At 35.3% G+C, this 19,936-nt stretch overlaps 1 protein-coding gene across 8 annotated transcripts in view; it reads right to left on the minus strand.

Annotated features, from left to right (window-relative positions):
- Window positions 1–19,936, minus strand: part of FAM13B (family with sequence similarity 13 member B) — a 100,923-nt gene that overhangs the window by 12,904 nt on the left and 68,083 nt on the right. For 4 of the 8 annotated variants that reach the window (XM_014555550.2, XM_032476816.1, XM_032476812.1 and 1 more), the window contains 13 exons: window positions 16,817–16,881; window positions 14,614–14,662; window positions 14,054–14,201; window positions 11,243–11,308; window positions 9,622–9,832; window positions 8,856–8,985; window positions 7,655–7,736; window positions 5,768–5,997; window positions 3,917–4,000; window positions 3,592–3,687; window positions 1,217–1,300; window positions 959–1,122; window positions 301–402 (listed from right to left, as the gene is read on the minus strand). In XM_014555550.2, the coding sequence (XP_014411036.1) occupies window positions 301–402; window positions 959–1,122; window positions 1,217–1,300; window positions 3,592–3,687; window positions 3,917–4,000; window positions 5,768–5,997; window positions 7,655–7,736; window positions 8,856–8,985; window positions 9,622–9,832; window positions 11,243–11,308; window positions 14,054–14,201; window positions 14,614–14,662; window positions 16,817–16,881 (1,511 nt within the window). The remainder of the gene's footprint in view (window positions 1–300; window positions 403–958; window positions 1,123–1,216; window positions 1,301–3,591; window positions 3,688–3,916; window positions 4,001–5,767; window positions 5,998–7,654; window positions 7,737–8,855; window positions 8,986–9,621; window positions 9,833–11,242; window positions 11,309–14,053; window positions 14,202–14,613; window positions 14,663–16,816; window positions 16,882–19,936) is intronic. The other 4 variants (XM_032476811.1, XM_032476814.1, XM_032476813.1 and 1 more) reach the window with 3 other exon arrangements.

Consider the following 19,936-nt stretch of genomic DNA (forward strand, 5'->3'; position numbering starts at 1 on the left):
TGTCCTAATGTGAGACACAATATTACCCAATATAAGCTCAAATAAAAAACTGCTCTGCACTGAGTCAACTATGCATTGTCCATTTAGGACAACCCTGAAATATTTTATCAGATGTTGTTTACTCCAGCTCTGACTTATTCTTCCCATTAATAGCAGGGCTTCAGAGTATAAAGGAATGTTTTCTACTCTTATCCTTATATGCATAATTTATTTCTATTCTTATATACTCCTTTATTTTAACATATGGGCACTTGTGAGTTTAAGAAGTAAAAGGACTCAATTCTGTGATGCTCAACAAACCTTCCATTTTGTTGGTAAAACGCTTCTTCAAATTCCCGTAATGTTTTACGTAGTTTCTTTTTTTCAGCTCTGGCTTTCCAAAGTTGTTCCAGTAATTCAGGCCTAAAATTGAAATGGGAAGAAAACATTATTTGAAAGGGGACTTTCAATTCATTGTGTTCCTAACAGTGTTTCTAATCCCAGTTGCAAAATAAAGTCAGCTGGGGAGCTTTTAGAATACACCAATGTCTAAGCTCCAGCTTAGAGCAACTAAATCAGAATAGCTGTAGGTAAGGGCTTTGCATGTGTACTTAAACAAAACAAAAAACAAAACTTCCTAAAGTTGGTCCTAAAGTGAAGACAGGGCCAAGAAATAAAGTCATAGGCCACATTAGGTAAAGAAGCTGATAGAGCACAAACTGACAGGTAACTCTCAGCTGGTTCTGGCACTTTGTTAGGCATCAAATGTAGGGTTTTAGTTTTTTTTAATTTTTAAAACACACTAATGTTCAATAAAGAAAATGTGAATGACAACATGTATTTATAAATCACACTTTTAAAAAAGGGTGTATTTCTTGAGTATTCATTCTCTCCAACTGCTCGATTATTTAACATTGAATTTTTTTGTATATAAATTTTACTACACAAATAGACTAAAATCATAAACCAGCAGACATACATAGAAGCTGCTCGAGTACTTGATAATCGGAGATCTAGAGCCAATTTTTCTTGATTTTCTTCAACATCAGATTCTGAGTTTTCCAATGAAGACTGTGCCTGTTCAGCAGTTTTCAAGATATCAGTTAACTCAGAGGACAAACTAACACCATCTTCTTCTTCTTCCTAAAAAGATATCCAAACAGAGAATCACACATACAAGGACTTTTCACTTTTCCTTTAGGAAAGAGATCAGAGAATGATTTTTCTTAAGGATTACCTTGATTTCTTCAAAAAAATGTGCAGTTTCTCCTTCTATGATTGGCTGTAACATCTGACCCCTTCGCTTGGTGGATGGAGATCCCTGTAACAATAAACATACAAATGGGTTACATTTTAAGTATTTAAAGTGTTCAGTGAAGATTCCCTTTACTATTGCATTAAAAGTTTAACAGATCTTAAACTTTGTTTTCAAAATCCTAGCCATGTGCTTTAAAAATTTTTAGGAATTCCTTACTAAATTTATTTTTGCTTCTTATGTGTACAAAAGAATGATAAATGATTAATTTATGTCTAGGTAATTCTAAAAGAGTTCATTCAATAAATGTTTTTAAAATTCTAAGTAATAAAAAAGTATTACATGTAATTGAACTGGGAGCATTTTTCTTTTTAAGAATAGCTATCAACTTTTTTGGTCTGAGGACCACTTTTGCTCCTTTTAAAAAAAAATAATAGCTTCATTAAGATATAATTCATTTCCATAAAATTCACTCATTTAAAGTGCACAATTTAGTGATTTTTAGTGTATTCATAAAGTTGTGCAACCGTCACCACTATCTAATTCTAGAACATTTCATCACCACTAAAAGAAACCCTGTACTCACAAGGCCTCTCTCCCCAGCCCATGACAAACACCTGTGTACTTCCTCTCTATGGGCTGGCCTATTCTAGATATTTCATATAAATGAAATCATACAATATGTGGCCTTTTGTGTCTGGCTTTTCTCACTTAGCATAAATGTTTTGAGGTTTATCCACATTATAGTGTGTACCAGTACTTCATCCCTTTGTATGCCTGAATCATATTCCATTACATGAATATGCCTCATTTTGTTTATTCATCAGTTGGCTGGACATCTACCTGGACTGTTTCTGCATTTTGGCTATTTGAGTAATGCTGCTCTGAACACTCATGCACAAGCTTTTGTGTGGACATGGGTTTTCAATTCTCTTGGGCATATACCTACAAGGAGAAGTGCTAGGTCACATGGTAACTCTCTGTTTAAGCTTTTGAGGAACTGCTAGCACCATTTGTTGGTAAAAAGATTTTTCCCTATTGTCTTGGTTTAACTTTTAGACCTCACATTTCTCTTTCTGATAGTTATAATTAGGGGTCCGTAAGATCTAAAAATGCTTCCAACAGACTCAGTCCTTAAAAACAAACCTATGGAATTCCAAAATGGTTTTCATAAAGAAATTCAGGCTATTCGTACCATTATGGAATTATGGAAATGTCAGTGACACACAAAAATACCTTGCAATCAAAAGATAAAATCTGTATTAAATAAACTATCATATGTGTGAAAGAGTATAAACCATACAGGATTCATTGTTCAAAGAAAATTGATTATATCTAAACAAAGTGGTGTTGAGAGAGGGCCAGCTAAAAAAACAGCCAGTTAAAAAAGAATGTTTATATAAGGACTAAATAAAAAGTTCTCAGAAGGGGTGAGGTATAGCTCAGTGGTAGAGTGCTTGCTCAGTATGCACAGGGTCCTGGGTTCAATCCTCAGCACCTCCATTAAAAAAACCTAAAAAAACCTAATTACCTCCCCCTTCCAAAACAAAAACAAAAAACTCAAAACAAAAAGTGCTCAGAAGGCTACTGTGAACCTTCTAATGAGTAGTTAGGCAGTCAAAGCCTATAGAGAACCCCTATCCAAGAGGCTATCAACATAAAAATGGCCTGCAAGCTTACGCACATGAAAAGCTCCAGAAAATTAATTCCTAGAAGATGATGTAGAAGGGGTTACATGCTGCTTTCTATGTGAGTCTGAAATTTAGAGCCATACTATCTAATGGTTAATTTGGGAATAGCATTTAATATGTATGTTAAGAATTAGTTTTCATTTTTCTCAAAAAATGCATACAAATATGAATAAACATTATTTTAATAGAGTTTTCTCATTTAAAAAGATGAACTGAAAAAAATCAGTTTATATTATTGTACAATTAAATGAACATCATCATAATGACCTTCACAAAACTGATGTATTTTTAAAGACATGAATTTAAATGGACAGAAATTAGGCAAGGGTCTGAAATAATGGGTTTTTAATTCTACACATAGGTGACCCTGGACACATCACTCCTGAGTCTCAGTTTCATCATCTGTGAAATGAGGCTCTCATCTTCTACCTGTTGTGACTTGACTTGTCAGGATTTAATGACATAATCACAGATAAAAATGCTTATAAAAGTTCCTGGGAGATAGTATTAGGCACTTATAATTAATTTCCTACTCTTTTAAAAGCAGTGACCTCACCTTAAATATACAATTCTTGTTACCTTGGCTATGTATTTCTCATAATAATTTTTTTTTAAGAGTAGGTCTTGGTAAAATGAACTAGATGAATACTCGCATGTTTTACTTACAAGGACAGGAGTGATGCTAGCTCTTGTCAGCATCTGTTTTACAAGTCTGTATCTATCATAGAGAGGTTTAACAATGTGCCTTTCTTCCCTGGTCACCTGAAGCAAGAAAAATGGAAATCACCTAGTCATCAGAAATCTAAAATTTCTAAAACACTGGGCAAGATAACTTTCCCTTCAACTTTTAAAAAATTATTTTAAATAAGTAGGCAATCTCCCAAATGTAGGAAACAATGCTCTATGAAATGGCTCTGAAGATATGGGCCACAAAAGTGATTCATGCTCTTTAAAATAGAAAATCAAATCTTTTTAGCAAGAGAGACATTACCGGCCTTCCATGTTGACTTTCATAATAAAGAAGACTTTTCTGGAGAGAAGTTTTCTCTTCTACCAAATGATCTTTTGTCATTTTCTAGAATAAAAAACCAAAAAACAAAAAACAAAAAAAACCCTCCCATTAGCAGCATCATTCTCTTCACCCTCACAATGTAAATAATTAGGCTGAAAGGACAGCCCATTACCACTCTAGCTTAGGTTAGTAAGAATGCATCTTTTGCTTATGAATTTGCAGGCAACATTTTTCAGTCTCCTAGTAACTACGTACCAACCACCTTTGGTGGTCTGATTTATATTTCATCTGAATAAGTTATGAATACCAGAGCTTAGAGATAGTGGGTAAATTACCCTATTTGTGTTCAACAACCTAATCTGTAAAATGGGGGATACTTCACCTACCTTACAGAGTTCTAATGAGGACTAAATGAGTTATTATGTTGTAAAGGTATTTACGACAGTGCCTATTCAGCACACAATAAGCAAAATAAATGCCTATTATTTCAATTTTGCACATAATTTTTAGCGTTATCACTATAAATTTGTGTGTGTACACACACACACAAAACACATGCATACACAAGTCTTAAAACCTGGTAATTCTCCTATACTATTAAGAAAATCTGGCAGTATAGCAAAAAGATCCTGAAAAAAGCTCAACAATGTCGATTTGTGACCTCAGACTTCTACTCTATGACCTCCGTTTCCCCTCATCTGGCACTTTCTTTATACTGAAAATAAAATACCCTTCTCATATCTCTTAGCACTCTAATGGTAGTAGGCAGGAATTTCAAATTTCTTTGCTTATAACTCCTTCCCACTTTGCTCCACAGCATCATCTTTTAACATCCCAATGAATCAATGTACCACGAGATACACTTTAACTCAAACAAACTCCACTTATCTCTAGGACACCGTTTCTCACCAGTATCAAAATTAGAGGTTAAAAAAAAATCACTTGATATTATCTTCCTATAACAAATATTTTAGATTATGTACATGTAGTAGAAGATAGCTGGGTGTAGACTCTTTGAAACACTGTGATTTCAGCCTCAGGCTTGAACCTTAAACTTAGGAGAATGAATTTCAATAAACCTAAGTCAACCTAAATCCAAAGGAAAGGAGGCAGGGAGAAGAGGAGGGTGGTATAACATAAAACCAAAAACAAGAAAAACTGGAGAAGGGAGCGACTAGACTTTCTAATCCAGCTGTCTGAAGCGAGAAAGACTCTAATATTTAGATCATAAGGGGTACTCTTCTATCAAGATAGAAATGCGTATCAGTATTCATCATTGTCTGGATAAAAGTTCACCTGAGACCATCTACCTCTGTACTCTCCCAGCAAATACTATCTGATACAAGATCTTGGTTGCCAAGTGCTTTGACCAGGACTGTCCTAGGCATAAGTTTTACTGAGTAATGGTTCTTCAACAAAATTCAGTTAATCCTCAAAACCACAATGTGTTAGTATTTTAATGGGCATAATCATATCCACATAAGTCAGTGGCTGTTGAAGGGACTCAGTGGCAGAATGAGCATAACATAATCAGTCAGGAACTGGCATAAGTTAAGAGCTCAATACATATAGCTATTAAGATACAAGGCCAGGATTCAAACTCAGGTATGTTTCATGCGCTTAACATACTCATCTTGCTAATTACCTCCAACAGAAATGAAAAGATTGCATTCTAGGTTTTTTTAGTTTTATTATGACTCAGGTACTTCTGTTGTGCTGATAATAATCATGTTTCTGTATCAGCAGAATACCTAGACATCTTTATGCCATGATTGTAATTATTTCAGGGAAACTAAAGGCTAGTCTGCAAAAACTATAGCTCAAGATTACTTTGATATCTTCTGGAAGACATCTCTCAACACGTTTTTCTTTCAGTCTTTTCAGAATAAGTTCAACTGTTGCTTCCTTAGATGGCTTCTTCTCTTTCTGTATGATCCTGGATTCATCTTCATTCTCTTCATCTTCATGGTCTAGAGAAGAGCCAAAGCTTTTTGGAAGAGTGTTACTACGTGGACGTGTCTGAGGTACAAATTCTCCATCAGAGCTTTTGTGTTTTGCATCTACATTTCAGAACCAAGAAGACAGATCAATAATACTGATTTTAGTTAAAATACAACTAGGTCAAAAGAGATGCGAGATGTGCAAAAGTAAAGTATGTATCAACAATATACAAGGTTCAGATACTTCAAGGTCACATGAAATATTTATATACAGCAAGAGAACTATACTGTTTTTCTTTCAACCAATACTCACAGAAAACTTACTGAAGTAAGGTGCTCTCATGAGCATACAGTAGTAAACAGACATGGTCCCTGTTTTCACAGAGCATATATTCAGGAAGTAAAAACCAAAAACTAAGCAATCAGATTCAGAAACAAAATAATTTCGAAGAGTGGTAAATGCTTTATAGCACTTTTATCTTTATATCTTCTTTACAGAAGAGAAAATAGAATGATGCCACAATGTTAAAGGAGTGTGCTTTGTGGAAAAGCAACTACTTGGGATGGAATTGACCAAGAAGGCCTTTCTAAGATGGTGACATCCTAGTTGAACATGGAATAAAAAGGAGCTAATCTAGCAAAGAAGATTTAGGGGAAGAGCATTCCCCACCAACTGAGGCAACAGCTAGGACAAGGGCCCTAAACAGTGACATGTTTAAGGAAGAGAAAATGAGAGAGGAAAGGGATAAAATGGGCAAAGGACAGAATATAAAAGGCATTGAAAGCCAGAGTAAGGAGTTTGGACTTTACTCTAAGTGGGTAAGGGAAGCCCACTAAAGGGCTATGAACAAGATAGTAACACAGTTTTTTTAAAAAAGATAATTCTGGTAACCATGCAGAGAATACACTGTAGGGCAATAGAGTGGAAGAAAATTGGGAAACTAGTTAGTAGGCTAATAATTTAATGACAACCATTAGTAATACATTCAAGGTAATGATTTTCACCAATGACTGGAAACTGGTATTAAACAAGGAAATTTTTAACAATTGTAGAGGAAAATTCTAAGTAGTTGGAGAACTTATTTAGCCACAAGAATGTAAACTCAATGACAATAGGGACCCTGTCTGTCTTGTTCACTGATATAACCTCAGACGTCTTCAAGTACTTGGTACTTACATACTAAAATTTTTGCTGAATAAATTCAAAGGAATAAACCAAAATGTGATGCTCCAGATTACAAACCCATACTTGGTAAAGATGATTTTAAAAATATTAGCAATTATTAAAAAGCATACTCATTGAACACCCACAAGTAAATATACCTTAGCAACTGCTGTAACTCCAGTAACACAAGACCTAGTTTGTAATTCAAGATGGCTTACAATTTAGTCTTTGTAGTATACACAGTTGATCATGATTAGATATTCCTAATCTTGGATGAAATGCCAACCAAAAATCCTTAATAACCAGAAAACTCAGAACTGCTTAATAGTTTAAATATATTCCAGATAAACTTCATAATATAATACCATCTATGAATATACAATCTGGAGCACCTTTCAAAAGACTATTACTAATAAAAGCACAGAAAATACATTTGGAAGAATATAATACAGTATTGCAACTCTGACCATAAGTAATAAAAGAACAAAGGAAATATTAATTTTTGCCAGAGTCCAATGTTTAAAATTATTAAAAATTATAAAACTCTCAGACATATTATTATAAAGAATATTTTAAAATGCAAATATATTAGAAAAGTGGCACATTTTATACCTTTAATTTGCTTCCGCAGTTTGGTAAGCTCTGTCATCCATTTTAATACCTTTGGATTGGCTGTAATATCACTGTAGGAGGGCTGAAAAATTAAGAATACAGAATCACTGAATAGGCACTCATCAACCCCTACTCTCTCAGCTTCCAGGTGTTTCAGCTGCAGACTGTGCGAAGTTCCTCTCTGGGAATTTGACTTTGCCCAAAGGAGCTGCCTGGCCCATCAACCCCTCCTCTGGAGCAGCCCACACCCATGACTGGCTGATGTGGAACTAAAAGGCCTGGCCCCCTCGTCTCAATTCAGGTCAATCCTGAACAGCCATTCTAGCTTGAGACCCTGTGGAATCAGGCTGAGGCCTCGAATGAAACTGTATCAGAGGTCTACTTTCTCCTCTATTCAACTCTGCTGGCCTCACTCCTTACCGCTATTGTTCCCCCTAAACACTCCCCCAGAAATCGCATGCACTGAAATCTGTTTCAGAATGCTCTCCAGATAATCCAACCTAAGACAACTCTATGACAATAAATCTACTCATAGATTGACACTGTTCATTCATAAAGCTAATATTTTAACAAATTTGTTAATACCACAATAAAATTAAGATGAGAAATTCTAAAAATAGAAACAGAACCATTAAAACCTCTGTGGGTAAGCAATGGTTATTTTAATTTAAGCACAAAGAGTATTTTACAGTTCCAACAGCAGGGATTTCGCTCAATCCTCATCTCATTTTACTTTAAGTAGAAAGGGCAAGATAAGTAAAGCTCTCTTGGAGTAGGGTCCAGCAACTGCCAGAAGCCAGATTTTAATGTCTTCTGTTTCCAAGTACACGGCTTTTCCCACTTCACGTGTTCTAGTTATTAAATACCTCACCCTTCCACCCCAACCCACCACCAATCTAGGAATTTGTGGTTTTTGAGGGAGCAGAAATAGCATTAAAGTGTGTAAATGTAAAATATTTGCTTTAAAAATTCTATAAGCTGTTTTGCCAATGGAAATGTAAAGATGTAATGGTGCACCAGAAAGAATCCTGGTCTGGAATCAGGAGACTAATGATCTATATAAACTCAGATCTATATGATCACTACTTCTCTGGGCATCTCAGATTCATTGTCTCTCCCAGGAAACAGACTAATGCACTCCCAAGTACGTCCTCACAGTTCCGAAAGATTTACCTCACAACAGGCAATGCTACAAACTTACCTTGCTATTTCTTTCCCTTTCAAACTGTTCCTCAAATTGTCTGATTTTTTTCTGAAGTTTCTTTACCAACTGATATGGTGTTCTGTCTTCTCTTTTTTCATCTTTTGAACTAAAAGATGATCTTCGAATCCTGAATTAGAACAAGAGGCAAACAGTTAAATTTTCCAGTTATCAACATCGTATCTCTTATTACCCTGACATAACACGATAGTATTACCAAGAACTATATCTTTAAAGTGAAATTAAATCCCTAACACTAAAGAACAGGTAATAAAAAGAAACTTAAATTATAATTTTACAGACCACAAAATTAGCTAACACAAGAGGGGATGAAAACACTCTATAATCACTCAGAAGTTGTTTGGGCAAAGGCAGAGAAGAAACAAAGACACCATCTAGCAGCTTAGAGCTCTTTTGGTGTTCAAACAGCGAAGACAAGATGTTAACATTCAGAATCAATATAATTTCAAGTTTTGACAACAAAAATATTTGAGATTGGTGAACTCCACTTGTGGCTCCCCTTCCAGAGTTCTATGTATCAGTCACGAACGAATAAATACACCATGGGGAAACGACTATTAGAGAGCAAACCCCAAATATCTCAATGAATTCAGAATTTAGGGGCCCCCACAATGAAAAATTACAAAAGCATCTTCATGAAATTGGGGAGAAAGCTGTCAACTTCAGGTATGGAGGATTAAAATTTCTCAAAGGACCCGGGTATGTAAGAGGAGTTACCTCTCATAAGAACGTAAAAGTCATATACCTAGCAAAAGAAAGTGCTTTAGACGAGGAATCCAACGTTTCTGGATCATGGAGGAAACGCTGGCTTTGCCCAAAATCTAAACTACGGTGTGATAATACTGGAGGACAATCCTCTTCCAAAGGGTGATGATTCATTCTTCCAGCCTGTGGAGAGAGCTGAGCTTCTCCAGACTCAGAGTCTTCCTGCCAAGACTTAAAAGCAGGAAATGGCTCTGCAAAACAAACACAAAGAATGGTACCATGGGTCTCTTGGTTCCACATGGAAAAAAAGTCACAGTATTAGCTATATGTTCTTTAAATCTTTATCATTATGTAGTAGTTCCTGTAACGTTTATGGCATACTAGGATCTTCATAAAGTCTACTGTAGTTTTTTTAAAACTGTCTGAGCTTCATTTTTCAACCCAGAGTTCTAATTTCACATAAGGAGTTATACTTTAAAATTTCTGAACCCAGTCACAAAGAAAGAAGGGACACTGTCAAGCTCTTTAAAATTCTACTAAACATTATTCTTCAAGTAGGGGAAAGTCTTCATGTAGAAAGAGTGGACACTCAGCAATCCTTAGTTAGGAATTAAACTTAGCCAAATGCTACCAGGTGAATAAACCGTCCCTCCCTGTCAAGTGGCTTTGTGAGGAAGTGGAAGCTATTCTGCATGCCAAACAGAACACTCACCAAAGGAGCACTTGAATTCCAAAAGAATTCTAGTATTTCCAAACAAGCAGCTAACTCACCTGACAGTTTCTGCCTCTAACATTAAACTGCAGTGGTTATTTTCTGTTACAGGATTCCTGTATATGATATGCATTTTAATAATTAAACACCCAATAGTATTACCAAGACAAAATTTGACAGCCTTCTTAATAAGCACATTTATTTGACTGGAGTTATCCTATATGTTCTCAAATGAACCCATGTTAAGATATTTGATGTCTCTGAACAAATAAGGTTTGATTACATACAGAACACATACAGATAAACACAGAATCCACAAATATACTCCAAATACAAACTTATCTTCAAGCATCACTGGAGTCGAGGGGCAGGGAGGAACTTTTCCATCTACACATTAACTTTATACATAACTACAGTTAAAACTGTGATGCTCTGGCTTTTAACAGTAGCAAAAATGAGTTAAGTATTTCAGGATGCAAAAATGGCTTGACAGTGTCAAAAATCAAGAATGATGTTTTCTTTTTCTTCACACAATAGCTAAGGATTGCTACTTTAGTAACTTGGTTTAACTTTATGCATTAGCAATTTAAAGCATTTTTTTTCAGGGTATTAAGAACATAATTTAGTTTTTAAAGCCCAGATCAATCTGATAACTAAAAATTGGGTACAAAGCGTGCAGTCCCACAATAAACCCACCAATAAAGTGATTTTCAAAGGAACCCTTGTACCTGCTTCCCAGCAAATAAGTAACTGGCAATAAACATTTTATGAGAAATCTCATTTTAAGAAAAGAGGGAAGAACAAAATAACAAAATACTTTCTGGGTATCGTTTTTGACCCAGAACAGTTTTCCTGATATATGGGAAAAGCAGGAGAAGGGCTAATAAAAAGGCAAACACAGTGAACCATAAAAAAGCAAAAAAGCTAAACTATGGTGAACCATACTTACCCTCCCCATCTCTCTGCAGATGCATTGTTTTGAAATCAATGAGGGGAAAAGTGATAGGGCATGACGCTAATAAAATGGAAAAAAATGGCAAAAAATACTAAAGTGAACACACAGCACAGTCAGAACAAACCATACACATAACTAACACAAAGCCAAAGATACCAAAAACATTTCCCTAAAACTAGTTAGGCATTCTGCTCAAAAACTTTATTCAAAGAAATTACTACTAACCAAACTTTAAAAACAAACACAAACATACATTTCCATTTCAGCAAGCAAGGCAAAAAACTCAAAATAGTGCTGTTCTACTAAAACTCAAACATAAAACTGAAGAAATGGAAACTTAACCAGGTACTGTTTGAAGCTTTTCAGTATAATTGATTAGACAGAAAGCTATTTCCCTTAGTTTGCTCTTTGAAAAGATCCTACTGTATTTTACTCAAGAGCCAGCAGGAGAGAATCTGAAGAAAAGATGTTGTCCACTTCCATTAAAAGCCAAGATCTTTGGATGGCTGCTACAAATGCATACTGGTGGCAGACATGTGCTACCTGCTTGCTAAGTGCACTCTGCTGACTATCCTTTGAACAATACAAAAAACCAAACCCACCACATACTTAGGAAGAATGAGGTGGGCCTCTATTTGGAGTCACCCTACTTCTCTATTAAGAGTCACATCAAACAGGGTATATCTCTGATTTCAAGGTATATAGGGTCTAAAGTAAATTGGCCCATTAAGGAAGACTATTATTTTGAATATCCTAACTCCCACTTGTAGAAAATCAATCTCTGTATTGTTTGCAAAATTAGAAAGAACAACATGGTCCACTAACAGCCACTCTCTCAAGCACATGCAGGGTTCATGGCTGAGAAGGTCACTCAGATGTCTACTGCTGCTGGCTCTATGAAAGTAACTGACCCTTATTCCTGGGAGAGCCAGTAGGAAGCCTACATGGACTTGTCACAGCTGTTGAGCCAGGTAGCTAAAAGAACAGCTCAGGCACTGAAAATCAGGGATCAGTAGTCCATAGTTAGTTTCTTTCCCTATCTACTAAAGCTGTAAAGAGTGGATTCTAGCAAGGCAACAAAGAGAGCCCAGCATCAGGTTCTCTTTGGGGAAGCCTCCAGAAAGCTGAAGCTGGACAGAGAACTTCCAATTTCCTTGATAATGGAAAATAATTGGTCATCTATGCTTAAAACTTAAGATCAAGACCCAGGCCAAAGACAGTGAAGAGCTATTTATCTGCATCCTCCAAGGGGAAGAAGCATTAAGTTATTTGTCAGAATCCCAGCTTCATCTTTCAGAGACTCCTTTCCTACTGCAGCTCAAGGGATACTCTGTTGACCATCATTCCTTTTCAATGTCTATGCCGGGATAACTAACTAAAACGGACATTTGATATTCATTGCCACCAGTATGCTAATGTATCCCTTAACTCTGGGGAGCATCTTCATAAATTCCAAACAGACTGAATCACCCAGAACAAAATAAATGGAAGGTAACTTCCTGACTAAGTCTAAGTTAAAACACATAATATGCCACTGGGCAAGCCAAACAACTAGACCAAAAAAAAAAAAAAAAAAAAAAAAAAAAGAGGTGGGGGATGTGTAGAGAGACAGCAGTAAAGATTAGCAAAGACAATGACTTGGTTGGGACTTTTTTAAAATTGGCTATACCTTAAAAATAAAACACTCCAATTGTGATCAGGTGGGTAGACTTAAGGTGGCAAGAGGAGTCCAAGGTATTGGCATTGCAATTTCTCGTTACTGCCACTGTATGTCATCAGCTAACTTGCCAAAGGTGAGATAACCAAGGGATCATCATCCAAGTGAACAAATACATAACTTTAAGATTCCTAAGTGGTCTCCCTATCTCTTGACAAAGGAAGGTGTTCGATCTAGAGGATTTCTGGATCCAAATTTGCTGCTTATTTCCTCTCCTCACCCACAACATTTTATTTGAAAGTTTACAAATACACAGCAAAGTTTAGCATATTTTACAGTGGACATCCATATACCAGTCCCCTAGATTCTATCATTAACATTTTACTATACTTGCTTTATAACATTTTCCACCCCATTAACCATCTTACTTTTTTCATGGATTTCCAAGTACACTGCAGCTATCAGTATATGTCCCCCTAAACACTTGTGCATGCAAATCAGTCACTATAGTTTCATTATTTAGTTTTTGCTTCTTTTGATTAAAAAAAATTATATACAATGAAATGCAAGCCTTAAGTATGCGTGGCTGAGTTTTGACAAATACAATAAACACATATACCTACGTGGCTTGCATTTTAAAATTAAAATTCCTTTCCCTTGTAAAAATTGTTAGGACACTACTCCCATACCTTCATAACCTAACACAGAGATACAGAAATATGGTACTATATTTGCTTACAAATATCCTTGAAGATAATTTTTTTTAGTGTATTCCTGATCATAAAAGGTAGCTATATATAAGCCCTCTACAAAGTGTTGAGATCCCCAAGCCCTAACATACTGAACTTTCAAAGAATGGAAGATAGTACCTGGTTTAACAAGTAACAAAAGTCTACCGTTGATTTTATTTTCTTAATCAGTTTTAACATCCATCTTCACAGTTAATGGATCAAATAAGAACTTCCATTTTAAATGAGATAGATGCCCCATAATTTCATTAGTACATCTGAGTAAAAATACTCACTCTTACACGAATCAAATAAAAATGAATAAGGTTGCTCAGAAAAGGCAGTAATCTCATTACTGCTCTGGATAATTTCCATTACAAATAACATTATCAGGAAAATAATGTGTGTGGGTAAAATTACCTTCCCATTTATCACCATCAGAAACATTCTTCAGGTCTAAATGTGGAATTTGGACACATGCTGCTTCCCCTTGAACACCAACACTTTGACCTCCTGGCAGTTCTGATTCAGTGTTGGCATTCAAATCACATATCTTGCTACTTGAACCCTGTATTTTAAAATAAAGAATGCATTTCAAAACCAAGAAGCTTTTCACATCCAGCTTAAGGACAACTAGCATATATCCTCATGTAGTCTTCACTAGTTTATTGTGCTTGTACAATCAACTGTCCCATTCCCACCATCCAAACTATTTTCAAATATGAATTTGCAGTTTTATAATATATCTTACTGGAAAACCAAGTTTGGACCCTAGTTTAAGGAAACTGTTTTCATAATCACATTTCTTATAAACAAAAGTGGCAAATCAAATGGCTGCATAACTGTAAAACATTTGGTAGAAGTATTATATGTAAATGTCCTTTAAACCTATTCAACCCAAGAGTTAAAGGCTAGATACAATAACTAGTAGATTAAACCTGGTCAAACTTTAAAAACCATAAGAGAAAAATAATTCTTACCAATATCAAGTGTGACAATTTATCACTGTGAAATGACAAATATTCTTTCCTAGAAATACAGGTAAAGTTATTAGGCTTTTAAGAATAAATAGGATACTCTCATTGCATATTTCTTACCTAGATTCTTCTCTTCCCCACATAGTTAGCATTTACAAAGTGAGAGAAGAAAGTGGCAACTGGACATATGCGCATTCTTTGGAGCCCTATATCTGAAAATCACACACTACTGAAAAGATCCACAGAATCAGTTCAGGTTTAGAAAAATTAAGTAACAGTCGCCACCCCCTACACACACAGCCACATCCCAAGAAGAAAAATATTTTAAAAGGAAAAACATACTCCACAATAAGCAGAAACCAAAAGACTTGAACATATAATGGAGAAAATTTTGTAAAATAAATATTAATTTTAACCAAATAGCTTTATTCTCCCCAACTCTGGGACTTTTTTTTTTTACTTTTAAAGATTTGCTAAAAGCATGTCTTAAATTTTAAATCTGATAGTGTTCTATTACAATCAAAACAAGGTTACTACCTCTAAACCTCTCTTTCCTCAAAACATAATGGTACTAGGTAAAAGAAATTTTATAAAATCTCAATTCACCTCTTATTTCCGTAGAAAAATTAACCACTAGCTGTTACAAATGGTCTCTACCTATTTGACCAGTCAACACAGCATCCAGAATCACAGCAGGTTATCAATATGCTGACTGTGGGAAAGTTCTCCCCAAAGACATGATGGCAATTTTCAATGACACATCCAGGTGCTGCTCCTACCCTGCCATAACAGTGTGCACTCAAAGACAGGTCTTGATCTAAATATGGCAGGTCATCTCCTTATATACATAATTACCTTATTCTTGCTGACCATGAGAAACAAACTAAAATTCGTGGCAAGAGAAGGCCCTCCTTCACTAAGAGTGGGAGCAAATCGTGGGATGAACTAAATTTTACCTTAACAGACTAAAAGATCTAATCATCTAAATTTGAGAAATATAAGTATTAAACATGCAAAACGTAATCCACCTAACTAATAAAATCTTCAGACCTAAAAGCAAGTTTGCTAACCTATACACAAGTTGAAGAGAAAAGAGTTTTCTCCAAAAAAGACTGAGTCCTCACTAAATGGACCCTTATTGTTCTACCAAATCCAGATGTCATCATTCCGGGGAATGCCTGTTAATGCTGTTAATCTTATATCTTCAGCCCATAGCTCCAATATACCCTGGGCTGGAAGAGGATCATTCCTGCCTCCTGAAAGGAAGCAAAAGGAACTGCTATAAGCAGGAAATCTGTGGACCTGCAGAATATGGGGATGCTCCAGAGACATGGCTCCAAAGAATTTATTTACTCTCAAAGAACAGGTTTCCCACCCACAATTAAGAGAGACAACGGCATTAATGCAAGTTTATCCTTGCCAGTGGCCTATCATCAAATTAGTAACGCTGTTTGGGATTGCTCAGTATTGACAATCCAGTCTACAACTTCATTACTGCTGTGTTTTTAGAATACCCAATCATCTTTCCTAAGAAAATTATAACACACTTCTTGGCAATGTCTTAAAGAATCATAAAAAGAGTAACAACACCCAAAATCTACTTTAAAACATTCTAGAAAGCTTATGTTCAAAGGGACTCTATCAAGTGTCTATGGAGATTATATGTGGCTGAAATACTCATTGTCTTAAGGATCCCCTTCCATTACTGCTGGCCAAGGACATAAACAAGCACCAACTGCATACAACTGAACTGGAATACTGGGACACATGGAGGAGGAGTTGGGAGCTTGAAGCGGAAGAAAAACATCCCGTACATATTTGTTGACACAAATATGTTACAATCTTTCAATTAGTTATCCATAGTTCCAAGACTAAGAATTAACTCACTGAAAGGTATCTTCAGAGTTATCAATAAATTCCCAACTGGTTCTCAAATCAACCGAAAGTTTTAACACAGGAAGGCAGTGTTCATCCATTTGAATGTTTTCCAAATTATTAATGTCTCTCTGAACCCGCATTCACTCTGAATACTTATGGACATTTCACATGCTTTATACTTTATACATTAAAACAAGAAGTTTGGGTTTTTAGATCATCTAAAATGTATAATGGATAGACTCATCTGAAAAATTCACCCCCAAATCTGTTAAGAGCTTCAGTTCTCCAAATGAGTAATTAATTAGCAACAACAAAAAAAAATGCTTACCTCTCAAGACAGCCATCTTCACTGTCACCACGGTCACTGCATGGCTCTAATAGTATACCTACAGACTGAAAAAAGAATACACCACTGGAGTTCCCATCACTTACATATGAGCGGAAGTTTCTGATCTAAATTAGGACACTAGATTACAAATTGGTCAAATACCCCTCTTTAACATCATTCATAAGCTATAGGTGCTAGCATTTTTTTCACAGAGTAATTTATCTTCCTCAAAACCTGAGTCGTGTGTGTGTGTGTGTGCATGTGTGTGTGTGAAATGAGAAGCCTGCACTTCTTGCTACCCTATTAGGCAATAGGTACTGCTACTGCTATCATATTCTTTTTCCTTCTTTAGAATTCTCTCCTCTAAAAATGATGATCCGCTACTTCTCTTTCTCCTCAGCCATGAACATACAAGTTGGTAACTTCCTACCAGGTAACAGAGGAGTCATATAGTTCACCAGATCCCTTTATTAAATATATTTGAAATAATAACTCCAAACCTCAGAAACACATGAGAATGTTCCCCTCTTTCCAATGGGGGCTCAGTAATTAGTCACATCATCCCATGCCTATTCCTCTTTAAAATACCTACCGAGTCTAACACAAATGACCTGTGCAATACTACCAATTATGTAAACTTTTTAGTGTTTTCTGATGATCACTTCTGAAGTAAAAGGTTCAATCTTCTTAAGAAACTACCACGTGCAGTTTTGTTTAATATGAAAGACAATCTGTAATTACCTGAAAAAAAATTATTAAAATGCATCTCTTTTCCAACTATGTATCTTTGGGAGGCTACATTGTCTTCATATACTTTAAACAAAAGAACATATAGCAAAAGACAGACTGCAGAAGCAGATATGAAAATCCAGTTTACTTCTATTAAGTCAGACAGATGTTAATAAGATTTGTAAATAAGTTTAGCAACACCACTCCTCAAAATAATTTTTTTAAAAAGCTGCTTTTTATTAAGAAAACAAAGCAACCTTATTTATGTCATCTTGAGTAATTTTATTATGTTTAAGACAATTAACAAATATTTTAATTGCTCAGTTTTAATTTCTAAGGTACTAAATATGATAGATATACCTATGTAAACAAAAGCTTTTGGGGATCCTCCATAATTTTTAAAAGTATAGAGAGGTCAGGTCCTCAGGTCCAAAGTGTGAGAATCACTGACCTAGAAATCAGACTTCAGCAACCTTTATGCTCTAGAACAAAGATTTACATTCTTAAATATGAAGGTTTCTGAGCACACAAAATAACCATTACACAGATCCAATATTTAAAATGAAACTTAGAACACTCCCTCATACCATACACAAAAATAAACTCAAAATGCCCTAAAGACTTACAAGACACTATAAACCTCCTAGAAGAAATACAGACAAAACAGTCTCTGACATAATCTTAGCAATGTTTTCCTAGAGCAGTCTAACAAGGCAATAGAAATAAAAGCAAAAATAAACAAATGGGACCTGGTTAAACTTACAAGCTTTTGCACAGCAAAGGAAACTAAAAAGCAAAACAAAAAGACAACCTATGGAATGGCAGAAAATATTTGCAAATGATGTGACTAACAAGGGCTTAATTTCCAGAATACACGAACAGCTCATACAACTCAGTAACAACAAAAAACAATCAAAAAGTGGGCAGAAGACCTAAACAAACATTTCTCCAGTGAAGACATACAAATGGCCAAAAGGCTCATGAAAAAATGCTCAATATTGCTAATTATCAGAGAAATGCAAATCAAAACTACAATGAGGCATCACCTCACACCTGTCAGAAAGGCCAACATTAAAAAGTCCACAAACAGGGTGGGGGGTATAGCTCAGTGGTAGAGCATGTGCTTGGCCTCGACAAAGTCCTGGGTTCAATCCCAAATGCCTCCATTAAGGAAGAAAAATTTTTAAATGATAAATAAAATAAAAATAAATATATGTAAAAAAAAGTCCACAAATGATAAATGCTGGAGAGGGTTTAGAGAAAAGGGAACCCTTTTACACCGTTGGTGGGAATGTAGTTCGGTATAGCAATTATGGCAAACAGTATGGAGATTACTCAAAAAACTAAAAATAGGGGAAGGGAAATAGCTCAGTGGTAAAGCACATGCTTAGCATGCCCGAGGTCCTGGTTTCAATCCCCAGTAACTCCACTTAAAAAAAAAAAACCCAATAAACTAAAAATAGACTATTATGATCAGCAGTCTCACTCCTGGGCATATATCCAGAAACTCTAATTGGAAAAGGTACACACAGCCCAATGTTCACAGCAGCACTTTTACAATAGCCAAGACATGGAAGCAACCTAAATGTCCATTGACAGATGACTGGATAAAGAAGATGTGGTGTATATATACAATGGAATACTACTCAGCCATAAAAAAGAATAATGCCATCTGTAGCAACATGGACAGACCTGGAGGTTGTCATACTAAGTGAAGCAAACCAGAAAGACAAAGAAAAATACCATATGATATCACTTACATGTGGCATCTAAAAAAATGACACAAATGAACTTATTTATGAAACAGAAACAGACTCATAGACATAGAAAACAAACTTACAGTTACCAAGGGGGAAAGGGTAGGTGGAGGGATAAATTGGGAGTTCAGGATTTGCAGAAACTAATTACTATATATAAAATAGATAAATGACAATGTCCTACAGTATAGCACAGGGAACCATATTCAATATCTTGTAATAGCCTTTAGTGAAAAAGAATATTAAATGCATATATGTGTGTATATGTATATACATACATATATATATATATATATACATACATACATATATATATATATATATATATATATATTCAGTTACATATACATATAACTGAATCACTGTGCTATACACCAGAAATTAACACAGCATTGTAAACTAACTATACTTCAATTAAAACAAAAATGAGCCTCAGTGTTTCACTCAAAGAACCAAATTCAAGTCCCAACTCTTTCCTCTTCATGAAAAATAAGAGTAACAATCATTTACTTGCCTATCTTAGTTATTGTAAGAGAATCAGAAGAAACAGCTTACAAGAAAAATTACAAAATTCTATTATAAAAGCATATCACTACATCACCAACTGTTACTTAACCTATAATTCTTTTTACTA

Source organism: Camelus ferus, chromosome 3 (genome assembly GCF_009834535.1).
Source record: "Camelus ferus isolate YT-003-E chromosome 3, BCGSAC_Cfer_1.0, whole genome shotgun sequence".
NCBI lineage: Eukaryota > Metazoa > Chordata > Mammalia > Artiodactyla > Camelidae > Camelus > Camelus ferus.